At 39.2% G+C, this 20,557-nt stretch overlaps 1 protein-coding gene across 1 annotated transcript in view; it reads left to right on the top strand.

Moving 5' to 3' along the window:
* The window catches only part of HIBADH (3-hydroxyisobutyrate dehydrogenase), a 106,438-nt gene that overhangs the window by 26,862 nt on the left and 59,019 nt on the right, over positions 1-20,557 (top strand). The window contains exon 4 of the mRNA XM_004582416.4: positions 815-936. Coding sequence (XP_004582473.1) covers positions 815-936 — 122 coding nt within the window. The remainder of the gene's footprint in view (positions 1-814; positions 937-20,557) is intronic.

Here is a 20,557-nt window from a genome sequence, read left to right on the forward strand (position 1 = left end):
GAAGTTTGAAGTTTTTCATGCAATTAATAATTTGTGTGAGAGTTTTTTAGCCAGTAAAGGTAGGTGCAGCCTTATTGATAACAAGGGAAATGGGAAGCTGTATGTTGTGCACTTAGAGTACAAGCAAATGTTTTCTTGAAAGAACGTGCTTTACCTATTGAGATACAATATATTGGAAAAGACTGATTTCTTCTTTTCCAATACATGCATGTAAATTTACCGTGAAGAACAGAAAGACTTTGTGGGAGCTACAAATTCATTCCCATATTTTCCTTCCTACCCCGTTGATATTTTATTTTGCCTCTTAAAAATTGCAGTTTTATAGACATGCTCTCCTGGAGCAAAAGCTTCAATTTTAGTTGCTCATGTTTTTGTGGAAATGATACAGATATGTCAAATCTGCAATATGGCTTGTTAAAGACAAAATAAATTACTTTTTAAGACCCAGCTACTTCACAAACAAAAATTTAAATCCTATCAAATACCCTTTAAAAGTTAATAGGAATTTTAAATTGCCTCCATCTTAGCTGCTATACTATGGTTAGTATGTGTTGCACCTGAAACCAGAATTTATATACCGAGTAGTTTATTAGATTTTTTTTTTGGTTTGTTTCAAAGTTTGGGTTTACTTTGAACTATAACTGATCTGGAAATGAATATGAGATTTTTTGAGCCAGTTGTAAGTAATAATATTTTTAATAGTAGATAAAAGACCTCTTTGATAAGTGACAGCTTTTTTTTTTGCAGATTCTGATCCTGTATGAAATGTTTATTCAGAGTTATAAACCATAAATATTTTTATTTATTTACTTAGAAAAGTGAAGAAAGGCTCATTATTAATAGATTCCAGTACTATTGATCCTGCAGTTTCGAAGGAATTGGCCAAAGAAGTTGAGAAAATGGGAGCAGTTTTCATGGACGCCCCCGTTTCTGGTGGTAAGTGGAGACTAAAATGCACACACACCAATTTCTGTTTGTCAGAAGTGGTAGTTAACGGTTGTGTGGTACTCAAGCTGCCTTTAGTTACTTTTGGTTCTATTATAGGGTTTGCAATCTCTCATAAAAAGCTGAACTAAGATAAAACTGACATGCTGTTCAGTGCTTCTAACCTGACATAGAAGGACATCACGTTTTGGAAAGTAGCGAATCTTTGGTCCAGTTACTATGGATAGGCAAAGGTCAGTTCCTAGAAAATCTTAACTTTTCAGAACCAACTCAAGAAGTAATTAGCTTGAATAACCCTGCAACCGTTAAAAAGACATTGAAGAAATGGTAAGAAAAAACATGTTGCACAAGGGAGACATTAGGCCAAGTGGTTTTACAGATGAATGTTATCATCACTTCTGGGAGTGGCTCATTATTTCCCAGTTTGTTCTGTAACACCTGATTAACTCTCATGTTTTAAAACCAGACACATTAAAAAATTGTATATAGTTGACTTGGGGATGAATATGGACATAAAAATTTTAAGGCGTCTATTAGCAAACTATTTAAATGTGTAAAAGAGATCAAATACTGCAGCCAAGTTTGGTTTAGTCCATAGATGTAGAGATAGCTTAATGTTAGAAAATCTGTAAATATAAGTTACCACATTAGCATATTTAAATGCTATATGATCATCTCAATAAAAGAAGGATGTCCAATAATGGAATTTTAAAAGCTTTCTTGTATTAGATATTTGTTTTTTTGAAATTTATTTATTTTTATTAGAAAGGCAGATATATAGAGGAGGAGAGACAGAGAGGAAGATCTTCTGTCCGATGGCCCACTCCCCAAGTGACCGCAACGGCTAGAGCTGAGCCAGTCCAAAGCCAGGAGCCAGGAGCTCCTCTGGGTCCGCTGCACAGGTGCAGGGTCCCAAGGCCCTGGGCTGTCCTTGACTGCTTTCTCAGGCCACAAGCAGGGAGCTGTATGGGAAGCAGGGCCTCTGGGACTAGAACTGGCGACCATATGGGTTCCAAGTGCATGCAAGGCAAGGACTTTGACCACTACACGATGGTGCTGGGCCCTGTATTAGATATTAATAACAGATAATTGGGTGTTTGGTAATATCTAGATATGATTTTTCATGATTTCCACATTTTTCAAAGTTATTGCATAATCATTTAACTTTGTGTTTAGGTATGCATTTATGGCAGAATAGCAGTTAATGGAATATTATTTCTGTTATGTGTTTGTGCATTTTGGAATTTGAAAATATAAGTCAATTTCTGTTTTTTTCTCAAAAAGCTTAATGATCTTATTATAAAGCCATCTGATATGTTTTTTTAACATAATTTTTAATACTGTTTATGTAATTGAGAGGGATGCATACCCATTTGGGTCTCCAATTAGGGTGAGAGGGTTGAAGTATGGAGGAAGGTGAGTGGGACAAATGTTTCAATTTTTTTTTTGAAGCAAATGGAGAAGGAGAGAGACCAAATGAGCAGTTTGGTCATTTGATGACACCTTAGACCCCTATGTAGGGAAGAGTGTTCTGAGGGTGTTACTTGACAGTTCTGAGACATTATTGGCTTTGTTGCACCAGGGTTGAGAAAATCTTACCAAGGTCTGTTGGCTGACCAAGTCCAGCTTAGTGCATCCATAGGCCCAGGAACGTGTTACAAAGCTTGGCCAGGAGAGTGGTCCAACTTGTTCTGCTTTCCATCCTCTGATGTGGCTCTCTGCTGGCCTAGTTGAGCTGGCTGTCATGTCTTCTGTGTGCATCTGGGCATGCTGTCCACTGCACAGGTATCAGCAACTGAGGAGGCCCAGTTCTGATAAATGCACTCTAAGGTCTTACCACATGTATTGTGATATTCCCTGTGGCCAGGATTTGAGTCCAGCAGTCTAGTTGGGGAGTCCCCCAAGAAACCTCACCTGACTTGACTCTAGTGTGTGCCAGTCAGTACAGGGTCAGGTTCAGTCTGTCACCTGCACCAACCAACATACATGCTGGTGGTTGCAGCTGTCTGGTCAGTTCTGCCTTCAAGCCCCATCTGTCATGGGAACTGATGGGTGCAGCAGTGTAGCCCAGCCCAGCTTGCCATAGATCTGACTTCATGTACATCAGCAGGTGCTATAGCTTAGTCAGGATGACCTACAATAACCCCCACCAGGCCCACCCCCACCCCCAGTTTTTGCATGTGTTGGCAGGTACTGAGGGCTATCCCTGTTGGTCCCAAATTCCATCTGGCTCTTATACACATATAGGTGCTGCAACTTAGCTCAGTCTACCTTGCTTCCAGACTTGGCTCACATGTATGCCAGTGGGTACTGCTGCTTTGCCCAGCATGGCCCACCCCCAACCCTAGCTGTTGTGCTAACCAGTGGGAACTGCAGCCCAGTCAGTAAGTGCCGACAGTTCTCCTTCCAGGCCCGCTCATAGCCCCAGATCTTGTGCCTGCTAGGGGTCCATCCTGACATGACACTCACCCAGTCCTACCACTTGCCGCTGGGTACTACTGTCCTGCCTGGCTTGGCCTGACCTGCTCCTAGTCCCAACTTTTTCTCAATAGTGGAAGCAGTAGCCCACCAGAGGAATCCCCAAAGTTCCCCTACCAGGCCCACTCCTAGTCCTGGGTCTTGTGTATGCCAGCAGGTGCTGCAGCCCAGTCTGAGATGGCCTGCCTGCAGTCTCTGCATTCACTAGTGCTACGGATGGCTGAGTCTGGCCTGCTCCCATTTAGCTCTTGCAGCAGGTACAGCAGCCTAGCCCAGCCAGGCCCATCCATAGCCCTTGTGTGAACTAGCAGGTGTTGTAGTCCAATCCAGCCTGGCCTTTACCCCATCCTGACTCTTTCTCATGCCAGTGTGTGCTATGGCTTGGCCCTGCCTGGTCCACTGCCAGACCCAGCTCAAACATGTGTTAATGGGTGCTGTAGCCCAGCCTGACCTGCCCTGCTCCTAGCCCTTGTTCTTGCACTCACCAGTGGGAGCTGTGGCCTAACAGGAATTCCTGTTTCCTCTGCCATTCCTGCTCCCAGCCCCTGATCTCATGTGTGCTGGCAGGTGCTGCAGCCTGACATGGCTGGCCCCCAGTCCTGACACTCTCCAGTGGGCACTAATTACTCCCCAGATGACTGCAGCTGCCAGGGCTAGGCCAGACTGAAGCTGGGAGCTTCATTCAGGTCTCCCACTTGGGTGGCAGGAGCCCAAACATTTCTGTCATCTACTACTGCTTTTCCCAAGTCCTTAGCAGGGAGCTGGATTGCAGATTGAGGACCCATATAGAATGGCAGCTTTACCTGTTGTTCCATAATTCCTGCCCCAAGATTAGTTTTTTCCCGACAAAGTGATGTAGGTGTTGTTGTACCTGTGTGCTTCACCTTCAATATGAGCTCATCCCTTGTTAAAAGTTACCCATTTGTAAACTACTGATTTCTTTGGACATTGTCCTCATAAAATTCTGATAAAACATGAGTGATTTCATTATTCCCACATACAAATATCACCATCAGTTTGATACTGTTCTTGCTTCAATCTTTAGCAGAATTTGTGATATTATGATAAGGGCTCCTTTTTTGCCCATATCCCTGCGTGTTGTCTGAAATGTTATCTTTTGTGTGACTAGACCTTGCCACCCCTCTGCTTGGCTGAGTGTGCCAATCTGTACTAACCTGTGGCTTCCCTGTCTCTCCCCTCCTGCTTGGCTTTGGGTATACGCCACACTGAGCTTTCCCTGTTAATAGTGTCTCATGTTAGCATATTTGTCAGTTTATAAAATGCTTGCTACTTTCCTATGTTTTTAAAATATAAACTCCTATTTTTCCTATCACTTGCAACATTTAGTAATCTGCAATCTATGTTCATATGGAGGATTTGTGTTTATTTTAACACCTATGTATGAGGGAGGATATGGTATTTGTCTTTCTTTGTCTTAATTTCATTCAACTCAATATTCTAAGCTTCTATTCAATTTGCTGCAAGTGATGGGATTTTTTTTTATGACTGGATAGTGAATGTGTTCTGTAGCTTGCTTTCTCACTATATATGCTGTTCTTGAGTTTCATCTGTGTTACTGTCATGTGTAAGATGACAGTGTTCCTGGCTTAGTGAGTACCTTTGTATAAACAAAACACAGAAAAAAAATGAAACAAAGCAAAAGCAGAAAAACAAAAAAACCTCCTTGAAATGAAATAGCGACTCTGGTGAGCACCAGGCAGCTTTGTTCCTCGTGTCAGGGTTTATAGTTTGGCAGACCTCCTTGGTTAAATATCCATGTTCACAGCCTGCAGTGTTTGGGAATTGTGTAGTTGTTAGCATGTAGTACATTTGTTTTAGTTGTTCTGTGATACCCCATGTAAGAATTTCATGTTGTTATTTCTGTTGTGGTGTACCTTTGGATTAAATTTTGTCTTTTTGTCTCATTTTTCCCAGCATAATGATTGGAACATAATTGGTCTCAGTAAATGTTTAAAAACTTGGTTTGAGTTTGGCTAGAGAAACTAACATGTGAAATAAGTGGGAGAACCATGATATTCCCATCTTACTGAGTGTGCATCACCTAGAGATGTTCAGTATAGTACTATTGGTTAGAAGAGCGAACACTGGTGTGATGTTCTCTGTTCTCCTGTGACACTGGATTGGTAAATACTATTTCCTAAAGAGTTCTGACATATTCTAAGAGGAAATTGAGATTTCTGAAAGGAAGAATGCCACTTAAACTGTAAAATCATGGTGATTACTTGGTCAAAATAGTGAACAACTAGCTGAAGTGGAATCCTGTTAGATTTAAAACTGACCTATCCACTGGATGGATAAATTGATGGACTTGGGGAGATCCATCCTCTGACTTCTCGAGGCCGAGCTAGCCTGGCTCAAGCCACAAGCTTGAAATGTCATCTTGGTCTCCTTTGTGTGTGCTTCTAAGGTCCCCAGGACTGGCCAGGAAGTGAGCATGTACTGTGCTTGAAATACCATGGTGTGTTTTATTATTTGATGTCATTAAGAAGTATGATTATGATTGAAGTGCTAGGAATGGGATAAGAAGTCAAGGACTATCTGTATATATTTTTAAAGTCTACTTTCATCTCCTTGAAAGGCTGGCAGGCCCTGTGTGGCAGCCTAGTGGCTAAAGTCCTCGCCTTGCACACATTGGGATCCTGTATGGGTACCAGTTCATGTCCAGGCTACTCCGCTTCCCATCTACCTCCCTGCTTGTGGCCTGGGAAAGCAGTAAAGGATGGCCCAAAGCCTTGGGGCCTGTACCTGCCTGGGAAACCCGTAAGAGGCTCCTGGCTCCTGGCTTTAGATCGGCTCAGCTGTGGCCATTGTGGCCACTTGGGGAGGGAATCATCGGATGGAAGATCTTTCTCTGTCTCTCCTCCTCTCTGTATATCTGACTTTTCAATAAAAATAAATAAATTTTTCTCTCTTTTTTTTTTAAAAGGCAGGTAAGAAGGGAGGGAGATGGAGTTCTTGTTTCTGTTGGTTTACTCCCTGAATATTCAAGAGCTTGAACCATCATCTGCAGCCTTCCACAATGCATTCACAAGAAGCTGGGACTCAAACTAGGCTCTGATATGGGATGCAGATGCTCCCAAACCGTGACCTAACCTGCAGTACCGTAGTACCTGGCCTTACAGGAGAAGGGAAGAAGTTAGGGCGTTCAAGGCGAGGACTTTAGCTGCTAGGCCACGCCAGGCCCAAGTAAATCAATCTTAAAAGCAGAAATTAAAACACTGAGTGCTTTTGTGTGCTGGATGTGTTTTGAGCACTTAGATTTCAGTTTTTGTCTTCTGACTTGTAAGATTTAGTAGGACTTGAGAGCAAATGAATCAAAAATAATTTAAGTGGTAAGCACTATGGCATTAAGTAGAAAAATAGAAAGCCACGTTAACAGGGTGACTGGAAAGGACTTTACATAAAAGTGAGTAGGACTTAAGAGTTGGTGGGATACCCTTCCAAGTAGTGGTGTTGAAGTAGAGGCTGAATTACAGAGTGGTGGTCACTGAACATTTCTGTTGATGTTAGCAGGACTCAGCAGGCAGTTTCATCAGAGTTTGTTGCATTGAATGACCTATCCTCAATCCCATTTGTCTAACACCATGCGTTTATTGATAAGGAAAACACAGCTAATTTGGCTTTATGTTCATTAACTCATGACACTGGTGTAATAAATATGCCCTAACCTATTTATCTCGTGCAGATAACAGGTTCTTGAAGTGTGTCCCTTACTCAATGTCAAATGTTGTAAATAAATAACTTTGTTTTCGTGTGGAGTGGGTATGCAACCACTCAGCTGATTCCGGTTTGATCAGTTCTCTTCTATAATGAATCAGACACAAGTGCAGATTAAAAACTTATTTGAGGCTTAATGACCAACTGCTGTTAAGTCTGCTCCAAGGGCATCGTTATAGCACTAACCTGAGCTTGAATAATTAGATGAATGCACTGATTATCTAATATGTCTGTGGGTTTGCTCAGAGCCCTAGTGTTGAAGTGACTGCGAGGGAGCACCTGGTAGCCCAGGCACTACGTGCTGACAGGCCTCACAGAATGGCTCAGCTGTACTGTTCCAGGGAGAGTTAGTGTCCGAATTACACAAGTGAACGAGTGTGTGTTTATGTAACAGTTCTGTACCAGGAAACTTTTGTACTCTGCTTGGCTGGCCTCAGATTTAGTGATTTGAAGTATTCTTAGAATGTGGAATAGTATACACGAAGCCTCTGAAAGAATTTCTTTTAGAGTGCTAGACAGGCTTGCTGAATCTTGTGGAAAATTCCACATGGATTTTGGTGTAGTTTTTAAAGTCAAATGTGCAATCTTGGCCTTTGCTTTGCTGAACTGGATCCCAACTGTGTTACCACTAGATCTGTGTCTAATTTATGGTAAAGAGACCACAAAAACAAAAATGACTTCTCTTTTGGCACCTAACACAGTTATAGTTAAGGGTCTGTTGGCATTTCCATTAAAATGTTTTCTTGCAGAGGTTTGTAACTTGTCAGTTTTACTTGGCTTTGGGCTGAAACACTGCTATTCCTGTCCAAATGTGGGATCTTTTATCAGATTTTGTATAACTGAGTTTGCCTTGGTTTATAGCATATCGATGGGAAGCGCTGTCACAGGAGGTCTTTCTTTGATGCTCTCCCAAAACGTTGGATCACAGGCGTGTTGTGTGTGTGTGATGTTTATTCTTCCACTTTATTTCTAACCTCCATAACAGCTTGTTTCTGTGTGCAGTGTGAGTGTGTTTTAGAGTTCTGCTGTAGCTTGCCAGTACCTCTCCTCAACGAGACTGTATTGTGCACTTAAAATGTTGTGGAGAGAGATTCACATGAATGAGTATTCTTGCCCACTACCACCACCAGAGCAGCAGTAACAGTAACAGCAGGTTTGAGAATGAGGAAACTTTTGGAGGTAATAGAAATGCTTTGACTTTGTGGTGATAGTGTTACAGTGTGTGCCTGTGTCCGAGGTCGTCAGTTTGTATGTCAGATTTGTGCAGATTGTTGAGTATCAGCTATACCTGAAAGAAGCCGTTAAGAAGAACATCAGAAGATAAGTTGATAAAATAATAAAATAAAAGAATTCATTTTTATCACTTCCTCCTGTTAGAAAGAGTTGTACTACTACTAGGACAGTTTTTAAAGTTTTGATTGTTTAGTGCAAAATTGAAAAGCACTTTCCAAGCTACAGCACTGACTTTAGTATGAGAGATTTCGGTTATTTTGTCTTGAAAAATTCTAACAAGACCTGTTGGTTGATTTGGTACTATTTAAAGTTTTAGTAGCTGTGTGATGGACAGATGCATTTCCTTAGAATGACTTCAGGCTGATCAGTGCTGATCCCTACCACGATGTCAGTTAGGTGAAGCCACTTAACATTTATTTCCTTATGATTTTAAGTAACGCCCCATAGCAAGGAAGGCTCTGCAGGATTTCTTCTTGCCTGGAAGTTTCTTCAATTTGTAGAAATAGCTCAGGACTATTTCGTAAATTAACTTAAAGGAATAATTTAAGGTTAGCCTAGAAGTAAAACACCCGTGAAAATCTTGATCTTTTTCTGCTGTACTGAAGACTCCTTTAAGCAGTGGTTGCAGGTGAATGTGCTTGGATAGGATGTTGATGCGCTGCTAAAACAGTGAGAAAGGACTGCTGTGTGAGACAGTGTAGCCGAGGCAGCTCTGAATAGGTTGTCTTGTAGGAAAGTCGTAGGACAAGTCAGAGAAGGCGAAATGATGACCACTTCACTCAGGATTTCGCTGTTACTATCTTTGTTGGTGATAATCATTATTGGTAACAACTACCTATCTTATTTCTAAAAATTTACTCTTGCACATTGCATTTCTTTCATTTCAAAGTCTGAAGGTGAAATTAGAGTTGTGTTGTGATTGTTAATCAAATACCCACTCCCTGAGTGCCCTTGCCAGGCCCTGTCCTGGGCTGAAGGGATGCTGTGTTCCTGTGTGTGGAAAGTGTGTGGATGAGGTAGGGGTCCTGTCTGAAGTAATCCCAGGCTATTTTTAATGTCCTTTAATTGCCATTCAGGATGTAAGACAGACCAGACACACTAGGTCTGGTCACGTACTTCAGGACTCCCTCGCAGTGTTTATACAAAGGTGAGGCAGAGTTAGCAAATAAACCTGAAGCTGTTACTGGTGCCTTACACCATCTATTGAATTTCCTAAGCAGTGTGGGGTTAATTTCAGTATGCTTTATGTATTATATGTTTTTCTGTTTTTTTGTTTTGTTTTGTTTTGTTTTGTTTTTGCTTGAAATCCTTGGAGTGTGTTGGGTGAGTGGGAAAAGGAGACAGATTTGAGAATTTGATGAGGGCCTTGTTCCCAACCTTTAGCATTTATTTGCAGTTTTCTAGATGTCTAGTTTTCTTAGAGAAAGGTTTGAGGGTGATAACAGATGTTATATTTAAAGTTATATGTTAAAGTTATATGTTATATGTTAAAAGTTAAAGTTATATGTTAAAGTTATATTTAGATTTGTCTCTGTGTATTTGCCACACAGTTCTGTTTTGTTTTGTGTTTTTTTAAGTGCTTTCATTGTGTGAATGAGTAGGTGGAATGTATCTGTCACTCTGTCTTTCATATAAAATAAAAATATGTATCTTAAATGTATGAGCAAATTTTGTAGCAGTCATCTTTCCAGTGCTGGGGAAAGGGTGGCAGCTTCCTCACTTCTGGCCTGGAGGGATTTCGTTGTGCCCTGGAAAGAAGAGAAGATACTGGTGCTTTTGTATTTAGTTTTGTCCAGGCATATGAGAGATGCAGATTGTTTTTAGGAGACCAGAAAGAATGTTAAGATTTGGACTTGCTCTCTTGTTTTATTAAGCCATTGGCATAGTTTGGGTCATCATATTTGTTTACCCATCACAACCTCTGGACAGTGTTGTTTCCAGAAGTTTTTCTTAAATGAAACTTAACATGAGGCCAGGTATACAAACAATTTTATCATTAATTACATTTCATCCTCCCTAATTATTCTTACATGTGAGAGTAATACTTGTTCCCAAGTGGCCAACGTGTTTAATGTACTATGTCCATATATTTAGAGTAGAAAAATAGTCTTGGCAGACATTGAAATAGTTAATTGGCTTTTCTAGCCAAGATAGGTTTATAAAACTTCTGCAAATTTAAGAAATGGGAGGAAAAGAACTTTGCTGTGCACTAATGACATATTTTATTAACTCCTTGCCTTGGGCTGTAAAGTTTCTGTTGCAGCATTCTTTCATCCTTTTACTAGATAAGCAGCTGGAGAAAGGGATCATGGGTGTACTGTAACTGCACCGTAACTGCAGACAGTTCGATAGTTACAAGAATCATTTTGGTACGAAATCCCAAGTAGAGACGAGGTTTTTCTAAAAACAAATGATGATTTTGAGAAAGGAATAAGAGCAACACATAATTCTGACTTGAAGGCTTGTGATCCTTAATAGGGAACTTTTGATAACACCATCTAGAAAGATTTGATGGTTATTTCGTGGTCTTTAATTGGGCTAAACTTTTACATTCTTATTGGGGCGCATATAAAATCAACAGCTTTTCACTATCGGGCATTTCCATCTTAAATCTTGCATTCTATTGGGAAATAGGCTGAGCAGCACTCACCGTTGTGAGGTTAATAGACGTCTTAATTGGAATAACAGGCAAGAGCTAGGAAGCATGTGGGCAAGAGACAGATGCCTTGTTGCTTTCCGTTGTAGCGGTAGTCTACTGAAAACTGTGAAGTTCAACGTTTTGGAATTGTTACTACTCCAAGTGGGAATATAAAGTATATTGAACAAAATTTATTTAGCCTGTTAAAAAGTCAAGCTGAAACTGTAGTGAATTAGTTTGTTATTACATCACTTCTAGTAGAGACGCAAACTAGTTGGTTGTAAAGAGTTGCATCAGGTGAGCGACTGCTGCCCATATGGGGCTTTAAGATAATGATGAGTTTAAATTTCCTCTTAGGGCTAAGTGAGAATAAAACTGGAGGCAGTAAATACTCTTGGCCAAAGCCATTAAATGAAAAAGCTGGGAATTCTCCAGCTCTTGACTTAAATTGTTTGTTTATCAGCTGGCGCCTAGTCTGGAGTCAAGAGCTGGAGATTTCTATCTGTGACAGAACTTTGAAACTCTTGCAGGACACTTTCATTTCAACTTAAGGTAACTTGAGTTTATAGCTTTGGCTTTAAAGATTACTAATGATTTACTCATTTCCTTACCATTTAACCAGAGTGGACTTTTTCCCAGGAAGGGATCTGTGTTTATTTAGGGCCTTTGTCTGCGGAGGGATTAAAAGGCAGCCCACCAGCATTGTGAACTTGATGGTAATAAAAGGTCACCAAAACACACCATAAAAACATTCTTACCATGGAATTAATTATACAGTGTAATTTTACAAAGCAACTCAGGGACTCCGTCCCTATCACCTCCCTCTAAAACATTGCATCTTTCAAAAATTAAAGCTTTGGAATAGTTGTGTCGAAATATTTTGCTGCTTTTTATTTAAACACTGAGAAAATTGCCATATACATTCGTGCCATTGATTGCTTTAGAGAATCTTTGCATTTTAAATGAAAAGCTATTGTTGAGCCACAGGATGAATGACTTGTTTGGGAGGAAGGTAGAGTAATCAGGAGTGGTTGATTCTTCTAATCATGATTTCTAAACTGTTAGAAGTTTATTTGCACCACCAGGTGGCATTGCATCCAAACCTGCTTCTGATAAAAGACTTTTAAAATACTTTTTTTTTTTTTTTTTTGGTTTTGTTATGTTTTGCTTTGTTTAGGAGAGGACATAATTCTTCTAGATTCTGCTTTTGAAGTTGGATTAAAAATACACCAGATAAGAGTTGGTTAAATATCTCCAAAGAATTGAAGAGATTTCTGTTTTTAGGTTGTTGATAGTGAGATGAAGATTAAATTGAAATGCAACATTTTCAGAGGATTGCCTTTTGTTTTTAAACAATTAAAAATGAACATTTAACAGTGGTCTTTTTGCTTTGCTTGCGTAAACAGTGGAAGAAAGGATGCAGTCTTATAAAAATCTTGACAAATATTTCAGAACTGTTCTCCCCGTCCCCAGTGCCTTGGATGTCCCTGCTACTCAACACCCACTCTGTTGTAAAAAAGAAAAAAAAAAAAGAGGAAGAAGAAGAAGAAAGTACCAGTAGGTTTTACTGTATGGGAATTTTTTTAAAAAAAGGGAAAGACTTTGAAAGGTGCAAGTCAGTCATTTTCACAAGCCTAACTATGAGATTCATTAGGCAGTTCCCATTCATGTCTTAAAAGCTGATTTTGGGAAAGTAAATTCTTGAGTTTCCTGGGCTGGTTTTCAGGGAGTCTTTATAAATTTTTGAATCAGCTGGTTTTAAAACAGTGATCATATAAAAGCTTAAAAAAATAAAATAAAATAAAACAACAGCAAAAAAAACAACAACCCACAAAAGGCTCATTATAAATTTTAACAAAGACTTTAAAATTTAAAATACATATTGTTATTCTATTTATGAACTGACAAATATATGTTAATAAATTGTAGCAGAAACAGTTAAATTATTTAATGTAACTTTCAAGTGCTACGATATATTGTCAGAATAAATAGGATTCTGTGTATATTACATTGATTTTTGTTCTTAAAAATGTATTCACCAAGCAGAGAGATGTTTAATGCTTAGCTTTGATCATTTATCAAAAAGCTTTCTGGTACTCATTTTATTCTCTTGCCTCTTCTTGGAAGCTTCTTAATGTGCACAGCCTGTTTTAAGAATTGAATATTTTTCAAAGTAAGTATATGACCTCCCTCCTTGATGTTTCCACTTAAAAACAAGTCTCTCCTTTCCGCTATATTTTGAATAACTTGATTGGTATGTGTGATCTAGTAAAATTAAATATATAGACCAGACAGAATCACAGGAGAGTCTTTTTTTGTTTTAAAAATTCGGAGGGTTTCACATTTGAAAGAAGTCTAGAGAAAAGTTCTCATGACACTTGACCCTGAATATTCATCTTTTAAACTTGATATAACAGCCTGCTTCTTAGCTTTGTTGTGTGCTAATATTTTTACTTATTTAACATCAAAAAGCTGTGGTGCTTTCTCTTTATAGATTATGCCTGTGTTCTGGAATTGCCTCCTGCCATCCATGAGTTGTTTCTTGGCTTGTTGTGTTAAGACTTCCTCATCAGGTTTTTGTGAGCTATGGAGCTGACATTTAAAAAAATAAAATTTAATACAGTAAGCTTGGCTAGTAAAAATTATACTTCTTATTCATAATTAGAATTGAAATAAGCTTTTTGGACAGGCATCAATTTTATGTCCTAAGAGTAAACATATGCAAATCTCATGTAATGATATGTATATTTAAAAATGGCTGCAATGACTGTGTTTTCTAAGTTTTAAAATGGCTTTTGGCTAAATATCTAGGAATCTCCTTTTTTATTAAGAAATAATAGCCATTAAGAAAAAGAAATCGTTATTTATTAGGATGTCTGTTCTTTGGTAATGAAGCATTGAAATTTTGGCTTCTCTCATTCCAGTTGGAAATAGTACTAGTGTGAGTGAGTGTTGCCATGGGAACCTCCCCATAGACATAAAAGGCACGACTGTCTTAGTGGAGCAGGAGGGCGATGCACTAAAATATGCCTCAATATGCTCTGCTTTATGTATGTGTAGCTAGGGGCGTAGAAAAGGCAGCTTGGATAACAGGGGAGGGAAGGCAGAGAGCCAGTGCTAAATGTTAGAATCATTCACTCTTATTTTTGGCAGTGTTTTAAAATTCAAAATATGATTCTTAACTCTTTGTATCATTTACATAAGTTGAGGAGCCTTTGCATATTTTGCTTTATTTTTAAAGGTCATTCTTGGAATGTATTTAACATGTTTTGAGTTTTAGGTGGAGTATGTATAACTTACTTGACTTTAGATAAAAAGATTTAGTGAAATTTGTTTGAAAGGATTTGGGGAAATTACTTTAATTATGAATTTTCTTAGCAAAGGTTATACCTAATTGATTTTCAGATGTCTGAAATTAAAAATACAATTAGACAGACTAGGAGACAGTTAATGTGTCTTTAAGTGAAGAGCTGGCACTTGGCTTTATATTGTTTTCAATATTAGATTTTTAAACTGCATTTTTAGTAACTTTCTATAGATAATTAGGCAAGGAACATGACTTACTGTATGTGCATGGATAACATGTATGTATTAATATTGTATTGGCATGAATAATTCTGTGTGAGTCAAAGCGAAGAGAGCTGTGGACGAAGTATCAGTTCTGTGTCCGCATGTTTAGGTTAGGAGAGGCAGTGAGCTTGCTGGCAGCAGGAATCCCCACAGTGGAATGCGGTGTCACCCCCCGCCTCAGCACTGCAGATTCTGCTCGCCAGATAACATGTGTTTAAAAATAAAAGACATTAACCTGACAAATTGTTTAAACTTACCTTTTTAATTAATCCAGAAAAAAAAGTTTAAGCTGCCAGAATGTGAAGACGTCTAGAAGCTTTTTAAATAAGAGAAAAAAAAAGTCATTTAAATGAAAAGAGGTGAGGAGGTTTGTAAGGGGAAGAAGGAAGAGGGGAGAAGAGCAGCACAGTGCTTCCTCAGGCCTGGCAGGAGCTGATGGAAATCACAGCAGGGCAGCGGGAAGGGCATTGTTTGCAAGGCCACATAAACAGTGCAGGGGGTCTCCTTGGGGTGTGTTTTGGCACCCGCGGGGCTTATTGAGGAGTGAACTGCCTCAAGGAGAGTTGAGTCCTGAGCAGATTTTCTGACATGAAAAACAAAACAAAACAAACATAGAGTAGAAAGGAGGGTAACAGCTGAGAAAGTCTGTTTGCACAGAACACTGCGCCCGTTGAAACCTCCAAGTCCTGTAGTTCATAATTGTTAAGGAGTGTGTGGTTGGCAGTGATTGCGGTAGGAGACCTCAGCGTATAGAACTTTGAACAACCCTTCAGTCTTCCTTGGGAGAATCTCTGACAGTCTTACGATTGGAAAGCATAAAAATGCACATAGCCTAGATTCAAAACATTACTGTAATTCCCTTAGAAAAGGTTTCATAATGCACAACTGTTTATAAGCAGGCAACTGATATGTGTTAGTGCTGTTGGGAAGCTGCGGCTATGCTGCTGGGTGGATTGTGTATTGGAACACATGAATTCTTACAGTATCCCTGTGAAATATGAATTGTTCTCATTTTTCATGGAGGGAGATGAGGCTCATTTGGAAAAGGACGGTATGGCACCGTGCAGTCATGTTAGTCTGACTTAGCACAAAGATATCTGATAGAAGGTCGAGGGATTTCCAGTTATTACAGTAGCACCTTTAAGTTTAGAATTGCTTTTGGTTGCTAGGATAAAGAAAAGGCTTTGGGCTGTTTTAACCACAAATTCAACAGAGAGACTTTTCCGTGCTCCATTGGTATTATCATCCAGTGACATACCTATCCATTTTAAAATACGGGAAGAGTTAATTAATCAATTTAAAAATGCATAAGTAATTTAAAAGTTTTATTTTTGGTTTTAAGTGCTTGAACCTAGTCAAGTAGAGGAGCACACAGGACAAGAAAATGTGGAAAAGTAAGTGAAAACCAGAAGTTTTAGCCTGGTAAAGTACTTCTCCTATGTAGGTCATTTAGCAGCTCTGCTATGAAGAATGACCAAAGAGTGTCTTACTCAGCTATCTAGTGATAAAATAAATATATGGAACAGTTTCACACATTTTATCTTTTGCATGTAAAATTTTTTCCAAAATTAGTTAAATATGGCCTATAGATTATCGTATACCAAAGATGGGTCTTTATCAGAAGTTCGGCTTGCATGATTATTAGTGGTAGGTGTGATTTTTCATAGCTTAAATGAGTAGTATTCCACATTAAGACTGACAATCAACAGTGGGTATATCAAGCTTGTTGTTGAACACTAACAGCAGTTTGGTTCTAATCTTACGTATTATTGAGAGGAGTTTGTACTGAGAATTGGAAATTGATGATTTTCATCTTGTTGGCACCCCTTCTAAGTATGTATAATCCTGCTGTGGTATTGTTAAAACTATCCCCGCTACTTTTAACATAAAACCTTTGGGAGTAGTGTGTGTGTGTGGGGTGATGGTGGTGTATGTTTTAATAGTTTTATCACAAAGAAAATGCAGTGAGAAATTTTCTGCACTGAAGTTTAAAAAAAAAGAGTCATCCTATATTCAGCATTGCTGGATCATAAAACAGAGGTTTGATTAAAGAGTCACAAGAAAATCTAAAGTTCATGACATTTTGCTTTGTTAATATTACTCCAAATTTTAGAAAGATAAAATGTGAAATCCTGGTGCATATTTGGAAAACAAACCAAATTTCACCCTACTTCCTATTTCACATATTTTGAGAATGAGTATTCCAGTGTTTAAATAGCCTAGTGTTCCTGGTTTCTTGGCTGTCAACATTTCTAGCTCCAAACGTGATTGACAGCAGTTTGCAAAGAGGAATACAAAGGAAGTCTGTCTTTTCCTTAGATAAGTATGTTCAAAGAAAAAAAAAAAAACATTTTTCTTGGTACTGTAGCTCAGAGTACCAAAAGCTTTCCACTTACTCCCAAGTTATTTTGGAAGTCATGTATGGAACCTGTCTAATTTCAACTTGTTCTCAGTTCTCAAGATTCCCAACTTGTTGTGTATCAGATTATTTCCAGAAATGTTTTGTAGTTGGATTGATTTGGAAGGAAGGGTTAATAAAGAGTGAGTAGAGAAGGATAAGAAATTTCTGCTAAAAATATATTCTGATCCTGACCCTTCATGGATTCAATTTCCAAGGAATATGATTATTGCTGTTCAGAAAATTGCCCAGAGAATAGTGCTGAAAACCGGAATTTAGCCAGATTTTATTTTTGAGTGGTTTTCCTATTTCTTTCCTGTTGTTGATCGGATGGAAGGAACCTTTCTTTTGTGGGTCATCTGATTATGTCAAGACCAAGGTCAAGTTTAGCTTTAGCTAACTTCAGTGATGTTATCTTTTCTAACCCAAGTGCTCTGTGATGAGATGAGGAAAAACTGAGAAATTCTTTATTTTTATCTTTGTATCAGCTTTAAATGATGTGGTTTTTGGAGATAAAGTTTGTGACTTTTAAAAGGGTGATTTGTGATATTCCAGGAAGCATGCTAATGTGAGCATGTTTTCATGAAGGACAAATGATGTGGGGCAAACTGCAGCAGCAAAGGTGGAAAAAGTAAGGAACCTCAAGAATGTCCCTTGCATTTTTATTATTTAAGGAAAACAACCAAAGAATATCCATTATATACAAATGAGAATCTTTTTTTAAGGATTTATTGTATTTTTATTGGAAAGTCAGATATACAGAGAGGATGAGAGACAGAGAGGAAGATCTTCTGTCTGATGATTTACTCTCCAAGTGGCCACAATGGCTGGAGCTGCACCTGTCTGAAGCCAGGAGTCAGGAGCCTCTTCCAGATCTCCCATGTGGGTGCAGGGTGCCAAGGCTTTGAGCTGTCTTAGACTGCATTCCCAAGTCACAAGCAGGGAGTAGAGATTCTGAGTTCAGAGCAAGTGTCCATATGGGATCCCAGTGCATGTGAGGTTCTGAGGACTTGAGCTGCTAGACTACTGCACAGGCCTGATAATCTTTTTTAAATTAAAAAAAAATTCTTGCTTCAGAATTCCACTTTTTTTAAACATTTGTTTATTTTTATTGGAAATACAGAGAAAGAGAAGGAGATCTGCCATCCACTGGTTCACTCCCCAAATGGCCACAATGGCTAAAGCTGGACCAATCTGAAGCTAGGAGCTTCTTCTAGGTTTCCCACATGGGTGCAGGGGCCCAAGAACTTGGTTCAGCCTCTACTGCCTTCCCAGGCCATCAGCAGGAAGCTGGATTGGAAGTGGAGTAGCTGGGACTGGAACTAGTGCCCATATGGGATGCCGATGCTACAGGGGGAGGGTAGACTGCTACACCACAGTGCCAACTCCAAAACTCCACTTTCGATGTTTGTTCTGGGCACCCCACCCCCTTTTTGAAAAAAAAAATATTGATGTGTAGGCCCAGCATGATGGCTCAGTGCCTGAATCCTCAACATTGCAAGTTCCATGATCCCAAATGTGTACTGCTTCATGTCCTGGATGGCCCAACTCTGTGCCCAAATGGGAGACCCAGAAGAAGCTCCTGGCTTCTGCCTTCTGATTGGCTCAGCTCCAGCTGTTGTACATCTGTTTGTGGAATGAACCACAGATAGAAGATCTTTCTCTGTCTCTCCTTCTCTCTATAAATCTGATCTAGCTTTCTAATAAAAATAAGTAAACCCTTTAAAAATTATGTGAAATGCAGAATGTTAGAAAGACAATGCAGTCTCCCATCCACTGGCTCACTCCCTAAATGACCCTAGCTCTCAGGCTATCTTTTGCTGTCTTACCAGGCACTTTAGCAGGAAGATGGTGTGGAAGTGGAGTTGCCTTCTGGCCCACTGATAATGGATGCAGACCTCACAGGTGGCGGCCTGCTAGAACTTCAGCATCAGCCCCTGGACTAAATGCCTCTTGTTCAGTATCTGCGATACAGTTGACTAGCAAAGCAAACTTCTAAGGAATTGTTGATGCTGATTTTAATTTGTATTAATTGTGTGTGTATCAAGGCTCCAGCTTGAAATGAATTGGGGCAAAGTTCCTGCAGAATGGCTTTTTGTGTTTTCATGGCATTTTTATTATTTCCTCCTCACAGCCCACTGATAAGTTACAGATGGACATCCCTGAGTTTGCATCTTCACTTGGCTTTCCTTCCCATTCAGTCAATGTGATTTCAGCGTCTTATGAACTAAGCCTTCTCAGTTATCCTCCTCCTGCCGTAGTAACTTAAACCATTGTGTTTTATTTTTTCCCATTGGCAGTAAAATTGAAGGTAATATCCTTGATTTACTTATGTTTGAATTTTAAAAGTTCTGAAGTGTTTTGTATGATGGTGCTGCAACATACATAATTATTAAGGAGCAACAAATAAGTATTTTCTATGCAGACTTAAGGAAAAGTAGAAACCTTTTCTTATCTGCTGAATAATTGCTGTTGAATTTTACTTGCATTATTCTCCTTCTCAGTTTTCATTCATTTTAAAATTTATTTAGAAAGTGAAGGTCAAGGTGTAAATACAAGTTTAGGGTGAAAAATGTATCCAGTTGATTTTTTTTTTTACTGAAAATTTTTAAGTTAATGTTAACTTCTTTCAGCTTTCCTTAAATGAGACCCAATTTAGGCATTTAGTAAACGTTTTCAAGTGAATTCCAGGTGCCTGATTTTAAGTGATTGTTAACAGTAATGTTCCTATTGAGTAATGATCCGAAATGGATGGGTGGGATCACTCGCATAATCCTCGTGGGGTGTTCTCTGCTGACCTGTTTTCTCAGAGATGATTGTGCTGTTGTATGTCTAGTTTATGTTGTGCCATTCTGTCCTGGTTAGGCCTCTGAGTGAGCATACATTTTGCTTTGCTTTTCAGTATCCACTCAGTAGGTAATTACTGAAATGAACTGGTGGGAAAGGAGTTCTTGTTTCCGGTCTTTGTTGGTATTTGTGGATTTCTAATCTCCTTGGAATCTTGGGATGTCTATCGGTACATCACGGCCCGGGGTGGGTCGTTTTTATGGTGAGGAAGAGGGAAGAAGATAGTATTGAAGCAATTCCTGTGTAGGTCTGCAGGTCGCAGATTGCATTTCTCTTGTGGCGGTGTTAGGTTTATGGCCCTTTTTGGGAAAGTGCTATTAAGCGTTTGGAGACCTTTATCTTTCTCTCTGTTTTGTTGTAGCAGATGGAGTTGTTCTCTGGTGTTTTGCTAGGTCTGATGAATGTTGTGCTAAAACTGTGCTTGGTGGAAGTTTGATCTCGAAAGATTATTATTTCTTGCAGTTTCCTGAAGAAAATGGACTCAGTGTTCAAACTCCTGAGCAAATAAGCCAATCAGCAGATGGGTCCTCCCTAGTGAGCTTGGTGCTTTCTTTTCCTCCCTTTAAGAAGTGGCTTTGGGAGCAAAGGGCAACAGTGAGCAGCGCTTTTGTCTTAAACTGTGTAGATGGTAGAAATAGCAAAACCTCCTTCACAGCTTCCAGGGAGAAATGTCAAGGTAATGAAGGATTGCCTCTATTTTATGAAAGAAG

The sequence above is a fragment of the Ochotona princeps genome, chromosome 20 (genome assembly GCF_030435755.1).
Source record: "Ochotona princeps isolate mOchPri1 chromosome 20, mOchPri1.hap1, whole genome shotgun sequence".
Taxonomy (NCBI): domain Eukaryota; kingdom Metazoa; phylum Chordata; class Mammalia; order Lagomorpha; family Ochotonidae; genus Ochotona; species Ochotona princeps.